The sequence below is a fragment of the Haliaeetus leucocephalus genome, unplaced genomic scaffold (genome assembly GCF_000737465.1).
Source record: "Haliaeetus leucocephalus isolate CR32 unplaced genomic scaffold, Haliaeetus_leucocephalus-4.0 Scaffold339, whole genome shotgun sequence".
NCBI classification, from domain to species: domain Eukaryota; kingdom Metazoa; phylum Chordata; class Aves; order Accipitriformes; family Accipitridae; genus Haliaeetus; species Haliaeetus leucocephalus.
The window spans coordinates 22,413,914-22,425,143 of NW_010972775.1; the positions used below are offsets into that span (position 1 = coordinate 22,413,914).

An 11,230-nucleotide genomic window follows, 5' to 3' on the forward strand; every position below is an offset into this window, starting at 1 on the left:
ATCCAGCAAATGGAACAATAACGGAGGACTTAATTTTCCCATCTGTCAGCTAGTCCTGAACAAATTGTACGTCTTTCTCTTTAGAGAGAAATCTTAGGTAAATGAAAAGGTTTAGTGTTCATTTTCATGTAACAGAGGTTCTGAAAGAAATTCTGTCATGTTTCTGGCTGATTTTTTTTTTTTTTAAACATATTAGAAATCACAGAAGACTTGTTCTTGTAACTCGGAGACGGTGGCTCCATCTTGGGTAACCTTGGCTCACACTGTCCCAAAGTAACGCACATCACAGTGGCGAAGCCTGAATTTGGGGGGGAAGCCGATGCTGTATGTTAAGGATGGTTAGTGGTGTCGGTAAGGGAAAAATGCAACCCAGGGCCTTCGGAGAGATTGCTCCGCTGGTGCAAAGCTCGAGGGCCAGGAGCGTGTGGCAACGCTGCGTGCTCCGTTCTGCCCTGCTAAGGACGGCTGAGCACAGGCTGGTCTTTGTTGTTTCCCAGCCTGCCAGACAGCGTATGGTACAATGCTGTTTGTCTTGGGCTTGACCCTCCGAGGCCGTACTCCAGCGGACAACGCTACTGACTTCGGTTGGTTTCTGTGTGGGAGGGTGCCGATAACATCGCTTAAAAACCTGTCGGTGGCCTCTTGTGCTTGCAGAACTTGTTGGTGTTGACTCTGTGCAGGTGACAGCAGCTCTAGGCCATGTAGCGCTGCTCTCTTCCCTTCAGTTTGTGACAGAAGAGGTGCTTTTGGGTGCAGGTTTCCCCCTTCTCTCATGAGCTTATGTAGCTCTGTGCTTGCTTCCTCGTAGACATTGTCTGTCCTCCCCCTCGCCACCACCCCAGCGCGACCCAGCTGGCAGGCTCAGATAAGGGCTGAATGGGGAGATAAGAAGCTCTTTTCCTTCTCTTCCCTCATCTGGAGCACCAGCAAACGGTGAGGCTTCGCTTTTGAAATCCCACAAGCTCTGTTAAATACATGGGAAAGTGGCTCCCAAATGAAAATGGTCACACAGCCCCCCTGTCTTGGAAAACAGATTCGTCAAATGCAAATCTTTGGTGAAAGAAGTGCAATGAGAAAAAAAATTGGAACCAGGTTCTCCCTCTCCTCAGCACACCACCATGTCTTTTAAGAAGCCACCCTTGAAGCTCCAGGATAGTTTTACCTTTAGCAAAACCATATTATGTGATGTGGCAAAGACGCACCCTGAAAGAAACAGGTAGGAATTTGGCTCTGGAGCTATTTCTACTGGAAAACAAAAGAGTTTCTGTGATAGTCCAGAACAAGTGCCAATTAAAGGGTATGAACTTTTTTCATACTGTGTTAAATGCAGAATATTATTAGCAAGGTTCATGCAAGCTACCAGTAGCTTTTTCCACCCTTCTTAATTAGGCAGGCTAAGTGCAACATGGTGAAGTAGTCCAGCAAATTGAGACAACAGGGCAAATAAATAAGTTTTTCTTCTTGTCTATCAGTTTCTCCCTCGGCAATGCATTTTTGGAGTGATGTCCTTGGATGCAGCAATGCATCCATAACAGGACTTTGAACGACAGAGCACAAGGAAACTGTGGCAGGGCTCTGGCAGGAATCCTCTGGGCTTTACGGCTAGTGTGATTGCTGCTGCAACATGTGCTGCCTTACAAAGGAGGCATGATAGCTTCATCACACCAGTGATAATGAAGTAGAAGAGGACATAAAGAGGCAGCTATTGACTGGCTCGGGTCTTCCCTGCTCTGAGCCTTGGCGTCAGAAACTGCCGCTGCTGTGATTCCAGCGTCGGTATCCATAGCACAAGCTTTAGAGCGGATCAGGTTCAAGTAATTTTGCTGGGTTGTGCTGTCTACTCGCTAGCTTGTGCTGCCAGTAGAGCTGCAGCGGGGATAAATTATGATGTCAAAACAGAGAGATGTTGTCACACAACCATCTCCCCTTCTGGGGTCAAGGTTCTGCTTTATAGCTTGGAAACCCATTAGTCCATTTGAAAGCATATGGCCAAGAACTGACAAAAAAAAGTCTTGTGTGTTTGGGTCAGAGCTACAGACAAAAGGCTCTTTGTGCTAAGAGCTGACAATGACAAATAAAGAGGAACCTGTTGATCTAGGAGAGAAATGGAGGATTATGAAAAGATCACATGGTGAGAAAAAGACCTTGGCTGTTTGTCTGGATGTCAGTCTTGTCTGTCATTAAAACACTTTCTGCAGCTATGGCATATTTGTTAATAGAAATACTGTCTCCTGCTCATGTGTTTTTTTCTAGCCTAGAAAATGCTACCTGTGCCTAAATGTGCCACCCTCGTGAGACCACATCAGAGAGGTGGTATGCTCTTAACTGGATCCTTGCCATGTGTTAGGCGTTACGCAGTATAATTAAGGTTTGCAAATCTCTCTGATAGCTCTGGGAGCACTAGAAACAGTAAATGCTAAAAAATAGTGTCTGTCCAACCATGATACATAAATACAGGACACAAAGAAAACCCAATAACAAAACCCCTATAATTCAACAAAGTTATTGGAAGTAAACCAAAAGCCATGTCTAATGCTAATAATAAGCATATTTCCCAAAGGTAACATTTGATTTCTATCCAAACCCAAACATATTTGAAGCTCTGCCTGAACGTCGTTGTATAGCAGATTAACTGGGACAGTTTAATCTGTGAATAACTTTGTAAAGCCTTCAGCCAATTCTGAAGAAACAGTAACAGTCTTGACAAGACTGGGCTACAAAACACTTCACAGATAATGTGTTTTTTTTCACAGTAAGTCTGGAGAAAATAGAGAACGGCTTTGGTTTTGTGGCACACACATCTGGCAAGTGCATAATTCTGATCAGTGTGCAGAGAACGTGCTGAACAGAAATATTTATATTGAACATTGATGGGCTGCCTAAAATGACCTCCAGAGTCTATGAAGTGCACCATAGATTTTTGAAAAAATCTATTATAGCCCATTATGCTCTGGAATGTATCCGAGTCATCACCGAAGAGAGTGCCAGCAACTCTCTGCATTTGCTGTAGCGAAGGAGACCTATGGAACCATGGTTAATTCAAAATAAACTGGGGGTGGGGAGGAAATAACAACAGAATGCTTTTTCTCTGGTTTTATTTATCTTTACAGCTGAAGAGACTGTGAGGGGGAAGGTGACTGGAAAATAAAACACAAAGGGAAAGGTCCCTTGCTGTTCTTCAAGCACTGGTTTGAAATCAATGCAGATAATGCACTTGGAAGGACTGTCTCATGTACTGGTTTTCAGTAAATTGCTGGGCTTTGCTTCCCAGTGATAATGTGATAGTCATGTCTGTGTCAGTAGGAATATACTTTTAAAAAAAAAGGAAAGAAGAAGTGTGCAATTCCTTGCAAGCAGCGTTTGGATAGTTTAGTCTGGGATGCCCTGAATTCTATACATTGACTGAGAAATATCTAGGGCTGCTGCGTATCTCTCCTGGTGATACAGCATGTTTCTCAGTTCTCTGTAGCTTACTCCAAAGACACAACAAACTATACTTAAACACAATATCCTCCTGCAGAGAGAAATGTCACCTCCTGCTCACCACAGCCTTGCACAGCCTCTCTGGCACAGCAGAAGTATTCTCTAACCACTGCCCTTCCTTCTTCCTTTGCCATCTTGATTTTTCACCCCTGGTAGTCAGTGATACACTCCCAGTGACTTCAGTGCTGCTGGATTAGGCTTAGGGTCCAATTATCCTCATTAAAAGTATAAACTAATAATTCGTAGTTCGAAGTAGGTTTGCTATGGACAGCACTACTAGGGATTTAGTGCATGATAGTGGAGTTGGTGGTTAGGTTTTCTTTTAATAGTATTTTTTAACTGGAGGCAGATCTGTTTATATATGCTTTGGGAGAATAATTTTATGGGTAAATATGATCTTTATTAATATTTTCTTTGTTAATTCATTGACGTTAGTAAAGAGCTTTGAAGATGAAAGCACTGTATGCAATAAATATTAACATTATTCCAACTTATTTTAATGTTGCCAGCATTCCAGCTCCATCATCTTTCATCCAAGAATCTCAAAGTGCTTTCCAAATGTTAATTAATTTCCTCTCAGCAGTCCAGAGAGATACCTATTATTATCATCCCCATTTCACAAAGGAGTAATTTTGAGTGCGTGTTACCCCATGACTTGGTCAAAATCAGGTAATGTGGCAAGAGTCTGTTTGGGACTGATCCAAAAATTCCTGACTCCCATTCTCCTGTTCTTGCTGCTAGACAGCATTCCCTTCTTGGGAGTGGGGTGTGACACTCACTGGCGCAGTGCTTGCCTGCCTTTGTCAGGTGCTTTTACTGGTTGCTCTTAAACCAAAAAAATAGACAACGATAACGTGCCACACTCAGGACAGGTGAAAAAATAAAACTCTTCAAAATCAGAATTACCATAGCTATTAATGGTACTGAGTGGGCTAGGGTGAATTTTCAGTATCTTTTAATGTGCAAGAGTAAATCTTAATTGGATGCTGTTTTGGAGTCCTATTGGACAGTCAGAATCTTACAATCCGTACTCAAAAGACTATCAAAGTGGAAGCCTTTTCTCAAATGCAGCACAGGTGAGGATATATTGTGGTGGAGAGTGCAAGTGAGCATGAAAGGTCTGAGCTAAATAGCACATGCTGCAGCTGAAACTTTTCTAAAACACTCTCCCCAAACCAGAGGCTAAGTTAATGATGAGACGAGAAGACCATTTAGAGACAGCATGACTCCAGCAATCCATGAGAACAATGCAAAGTTCAAAAATAGCAGTATTGACTGGTGGAAAAACAACATACATATAATTTTCAGGTAATTACTACAGTATAATTATCTCTGTTGTTTTCATATGAGCCATCTGAAATGAACTCTGCTTGCTACTGGAACTCAGCTTTATTTACAGTGTTCCCATGACTAAAGTGATTCTTTAGAAATAGTGATTAGGTAAAAAAATAAAGATGTGAGTACTTCATACCAGATACAGTCTCTGTGCCAGCAGGCATAGCCTAGCTGCTGGCACTTTATTCAGCTTTTTATCCACCTCTACTCTGAACCACTTTAGGCAAGATGAGAGCTAAAGAACTGGAGAAGATGAGCATAATCTGCTCCTATACTGCCTATATTACTTCCATGTGTGGTCCATAATGGAAATTGTAGGACAGGGAGGAGGAAAGAGACTCAAATTGTAAGAGATCTCTGTCTTTTTCTAGATCCCTGTATGTGACTGATGCCCCATGCAAAATTGTTATAAATTAGGATTGTATGAAAATGTCAGCATTTTACACGTACCATGTGAGCAGAGGAAGCGGGGGAGTAACACGGCACATCATAACAAGGACTTACTCTCAATCAAATTTCTGGAAAAATTAGCACCTTGGGTTTGGGTTTTTTTTTGTTTTGTTTTGGGTTTTTTTATGTGTGTGTTTTTGTTTGTTTGTTTGTTTGTTTTTCCTCACAGAACTTTGCTTATTAGGAGTTATTTAATATCTGTACAAAGTAACTTCTTAAGCACTGGGACCTTGCAGTCTTACATATAATCACTTTTAGTTGGAATGAGAGTTTGTCGTAGGTAAAACCTGGTTTTGTTGATGCTGTAAGCCTGTACAACTTAAAAGTCTGCCTCACCTCTCTGCAGATATTTTGGAAATAGATGTAGCTTTCTGTAGTTTTCTGTCCTCCTGTTTGAATAGTTCTTGGCCAATTTCAAGATTCTGAAGCATCTGACACTCTAGGTATTGGCTTTGATACGGCACCACGCACTTCACAGCTCACTATGGATTGGCAATGGCCTGTTGCAGTTGCTTTTTACTCTTTCTTCTTGTACTGCATGCACACATTATGAAAATGGGTGCTAATGACAAAAAATCCCAATTGTGATTCAGTAAAGTGGAATTTTGTTGACAAAAAAATCTGAATTCAACTCAGCCAAAGGAAATGCTTTTACAAGTGTAGATGAATACCTCAGGAATGACCATTTCTTCTCAGAGAATAAACTATTCCAGCTTTAATTAAAAAAAAAAAAAAAAAAGAAAAAGATAACAATTCAAACTAAAGCCCAGAGAAAAGTGAACAAAGGTACATACAGAACTAGGTCCATTCAACAGTGGCAGTTGTCCTGGGGTAAAAGTTACAGAAGTTAATTTTAGGTAAGCTAAAATAAATGCTGCAAGGCCAGTAGGATGCTGTTACCTTCTTAGCTTGGACTGCCTGTAACACGTATGCCTCATTTCAACACAGAAGGCAGTCCCCTATGACATAAAACTCTAGCGTAAATGAGTTTTGCTGTTGAGACTACTGTCGTGTATAAAATTAAACATGGCATTTTGCATGATACGTCTGTGGTTGGTTCAGAGGTCATCCAGGCACTTTTCTTTTCCTGCACCTGTGCTCTATGAAGGTGCAAAACCTGAAAGGCACCGGGCAGAAAGCAAACAATCGCTGCGATCTGTAGGCTGTGCGCAGTGTGGTCGGGCAGCCGCAGCAGGCTGATCCCCCGGGGAGACGAGCGGGAAGACTTTGCTCTGTTCATCCTCACCTTAAAATGTAGCCTCCTTTTGACATGACAGATACTTCATTTGACTCAGTCCAAATATAGAATAGCTTAATTATGAAGGACAGGCCTTAAGAACATTAGTGGAGCGCTATGAGCAAGCACATATCACCCATTGATATTGGAGCGGAAAAGGCTAAGCAAATAGTTTTAAAGAATGGGCTAATTGTTGTGTCTATTACTATTGTCTTGCAGCTGCAATGCTTTGTATAGCAGTAAAGTACATAGGGAGCTGAGCTTGACTTGGAATGTGTAATTCCAGACAGGCAATACAATATAGAGGCATTCAAATATCAAGGAGTGCAATTAAAATTTTTAAAGATTTGCAAAAATTGCAATGGGGAAAGAGTTTGTACCATGGCCATGGTAGGCTTTGAGTACTTGGTGTTGTAAACCGCACTCATATGTGTACAGCAATAAGGCAAGTTGATATTTAAGAACTGAAAAAACAGGAAATAGGCAAATAAAGCTGGGATGTGTCATGCTGTAACGCTGCATATGTAATTAAAGATTATAGTAACTAATTTACATATGCTTTCCATATTGCAATACCATTGTTATACCAGGAGATCTAAGGATATAAAAGAGGTGACATTAACAAAATGGTCCAGAATCTTTCCCTAATTTAGGATTTTATGTGATTAACTCCCCCTCTGTAAATTTTAATAACACAGTCAGCAAAGATGTAATGAATCTTCCTTTTCTAAGCAAGCAGCAGCCCTTGTTTTGGGTCAAATTCGAGATGTGATGGTAACATAACATGATATAATATAATTTAATATAATATTGCACTTGGATGTGAATTAAGGGGGAGATGTGTCTACCAGCCAACTCTCAGTCACTCAACATTGCTGAACTTACTATGCAGCATATTGAGCAATGCCACGTATATAGCTTATAAAGAATGAAATGGACTTATTTTATCTCATATACCGGCTATTCCGTTTCCTTCACATACAGCCAAGGAATTTTCACTAAAATGTGCCTCTATGACTTTTTTTTTCCCCCAGAAAAGGCTATTTCAGTGACACTTCTAAATGTTTTTTATGCCTCCAACAATCTCAGGAATAAAAGATGTTTTTAATGGCTTGGTCACGTTTTTCTATCAAGAAACAGAGTCACTGAGAATCTATTGTTAAACAACTTAAGTTATATTCAGGATCAAAAATGTCCCCCATTACTTTTGAGCAGAGAGTAAGTTTGGACTATTAGACAAAGACGGAAAAGTCTTGGAGACTTGGACTAATGAAAACAACATGTTAGTAGAAAAAATGAGTATCTGTTTTAAAAATGTTATTGTGTCTGAACAGGGTTTTAAGCAAGTGAGTTACGTGACACAGTACATTTTTGGGGAGGTTACAGAATAGGAAAATAGAAGAAATGTGGGTGGAAGGTATATTCTGGAAGTCATTTATTTTGCTGCGATATGGCAAAAAGGGGGAAATGACCTTCTGAAAACTGGGAATTGAAAATATCAAAACTTTGAATGGTTGAGGAAAACCCTGATCTTCATTTTTCTCTCTCTCCTGCCCACCCTCCAAAGGTTAAAAGAAAAAATATTGTGGTTTTAGCTCAGAAACAGAGGTGACTGACAACTGGAAGCCTATTTTGGAGGTGTTCTTACCTGCTCCAGTTGCACCTCAGTTGCACTACTTGATGGGCATGTCCTTTTGAAATGAAGACAGAATTGTGACAGACCTGAGTGTTGCCGTCACTGACAGAGCTGCAGCAGAGCTGGAGCAACTGAGAGCACCTTTGAAAATTACTGTGTGTTGACAAAGTCTTTTCTTGGCAAAGAAACCATCATCTAAGTCTCAGGAATAGAGAGGAACAAAATTTCATTACATGTAAATAATTGTCTAAAAATAGAAGCACAGATTGCTTTTCACATTAAGTTCCTTCTTCATACTAAAGTATATACCACATTAAAAAAGAAGTGACTATCAGAAGTCCAAACTGAAAAATAAATGGCCTGTATTAGCTTTGTCTGTAAAAATACTTAACAGTATTTAGGGTGAACCATTCTGAATTGAATATTCTGTATCCTCTCTTCTAGTTTGCTTCCTTATTTTAATGTATCTGAAGACATTCTCAGCCTGTTTTATTTAAAGCAAGTTTTGAAAGAGGACACTGTGGTTTATGGCCATGTGTCAGGTTTGATAGTGTTATGCCATGATTTAGCAAAGCACTTAAGCACATGTCCACATCCCACTGAATTTGGTAGGAAGTGAAGAAGCAGAGGAAAAGCCGTTTGCTGTGCAGCAAACCCCTTTCGGGGGGGGGGGGGGGGAGAAAGCAATTGGGAAAAAAAAAAGGCTTTGTCTTTATATGATTATAGATCTTTTGCCAAATTCTTTAAACTAGACACAAACTCATAGATCATATTAGATCATGATTATTAAACATATTCCATCATTCAAAATGAAGTATTCTAAACTGGGCTGGTTCAGACCACTGAAATAGATCAGCTAATTATGGTACATGTGGGTGTACTGGGTAGTCATCTGACTTTTATTTTTTTAGATATCTTGCCTAGCGCCCTGCCCCCTCCCAAACCCAGCATTTTAGACACTATGATAAGTCTTCATTACATGCAGTATTAAGCCAGAGTATCAGAGTATTATTACTCATCAGCCTTTTCTAATTGCTCCTCATTTTCTGAATGCTTCATTTGATATGCCAGTGCTGAACACCAATAACTGTAAGAGAAATCAATGAGAACAGTGGATACTTGGCATATTTGCAATAGAAATGGGATGTGCGCATGACCTGGAGAAGAAAGACGGGTACCAGCACGAAGTCAAAAGACGCACCTGGGTTTTCTGTCAATCTGGTCTTGAGACAAAGCTGGGGAATGTTTCTGGGTGAAATGCTTTGAAATGAAATGTTTGGAAAGAGATGTGGGTTGTTTTCCTTTATATAAAGAATCAGGACTTTATTCTTACCAATAAACAGGTATCAAAAAGCTACTTAGTAGAACGATATTTGATTCCACTATCACAGTCTTCCCTCAATGGAAACTACCTAATTTTAAATTGTGGCTAACTATTCAGGTCACATGGGAGACATAAATTATAATTCAGTAATAATCATGGGTGGTAATTTCTTTACCACTGATTCCCTGTGTGGCCTCAAGCATGCTTTCTTTAATCTGCAGAGTGGGGACATGAATGCTTGTCTTGCAATGCAAATAGTATAAGCAAGTAAGTGCTTTCTGAATGTACAATGATGAATTTTGTAGCAGCTATGCAAAAAGACCAAATTTTGTATCTCTCACTTAAAAGGATGTACAATATTGACGGTGTACAACAAATTTTTTCTGTCCTATGCATGAAGGCAAGGGCCAAGTGGAGAAAGTGTCATGGCAATCTGTAATTATAATAGAGTAACATGTAGGTAAAAGGAAGCTGAATCAAGCTCAGGTGTGTGACTTAAATGCTAGTATTTAAGCCGATCAACTCCACAACTGATGAAGTAATCTCGCCAGTAGCATTTTTGGTATATATTTTTCTCCTCTGCATTATCTGGTCTGCTGTTGCAAGAACCTACATTTTACTCAAAAATGATACGACACGGGCGCGTTTGGATCTAAAAGCTCTGCTCTGATTCTGTAGGCCCTCCTAAAAACACTTGCATTGCTTTTCCCAAGTATGAGGAAAACCCGGGCAAGCTTATGTTGATCCCCTGAACTTCCTCTGCAGTAGCTCAGGGAAATAAAAACTTAACCTTTCCCGCTTCGTGCTGCTGTTCGTACAAATCGGGAGCCGGAGGACGGCTGATGGCAGGACATTGTCTCAGCCGGTCCTGCAGCCGCGGTGCCACTCGCCGCGGCCCAGCAGAGCGGTTCGGCCGGAGCCAGGCACCCACCCTCGGCGTCGGCGGAGCTCGGCCGGCCCGCGCCGCCTCACTCTCGTCGGGAGAGCGGGGTACCCAGGCGCCCGCTGAGAGACCCCAGCCTAGTCCCGTGCTGTGCCACTCCTAAGGCACTTATAGCTGCGGACTAAGTAGCAGGAAGCGGAGTTGCAAATTCCAATTTTAATCAACTTATTACTACAGGAATGCGTATCCACCTCTTCCCTCTGGTGACCCTATTCGAGAGGCCCCCCGGCAGCCGGGGGCTCTACCTGGCGCGGCTGAGGAGACCCGGGGCGCGGGCACCCTCAGCGGCCCGGCCTCAGGAACGCTGCGCGCTCTCCCCTCAGCGCCCCGTTCCCCTCACGGAGTGAGCAGCGCGGAAAGCGGGACAGAGGGGGCCGCGCTACCACGGGGAAACTTGCCAGGCAGGGCGGCAGCGGCGGCGACACGCTGCCCCCAGGGCGGATCGGAGATCCCCCGCCGAAGACTCAGGGCTGCCCGCAGCCCAGGGGAGGAATCCTGCGGGCCGCTCCCTGCCAGAGACCCCCCGCCCGGCGGAACGCAGAGAAGGGACAAAATGGCGCCGCGATTCAAACGCTGCGCGCTGCGTGCCGGCGGGGGGGCGGCGGGGGGGCGGTGTCCCGGCGGGGTTCACTGCGCCTGCGCCTGGAGTTGCAAGATGGCGGACAGTGCGGAACTAAAGGTAAAGCGCAGCTTCAATTCCCTTCGCGATGCTCCTCGCTGCCGCGCTCGGGGCCGCTGGGGCTGTGCTCCCCTCCGCTCCGGGGGCGAGCCGAGCCGCTGCCGGCGCCGTGCGGCGCCCCGCGGCGCTGCCTCGCCGGGGTG

General features: G+C 42.8%; 1 protein-coding gene across 4 annotated transcripts in view; it reads left to right on the forward strand.

Moving 5' to 3' along the window:
- Positions 1-11,043: 11,043 nt before the first annotated feature.
- Positions 11,044-11,230, forward strand: part of PIAS1 (protein inhibitor of activated STAT, 1) — a 63,049-nt gene continuing 62,862 nt past the window's right edge. For all 4 annotated transcript variants that reach the window (XR_774643.1, XM_010572118.1, XM_010572116.1 and 1 more), the window contains exon 1: positions 11,044-11,087. Coding sequence is in view for 3 of the 4 variants with exons in the window: in XM_010572118.1 (XP_010570420.1) it covers positions 11,064-11,087 (24 nt within the window). In the remaining variant the exon portion in view is untranslated. The remainder of the gene's footprint in view (positions 11,088-11,230) is intronic.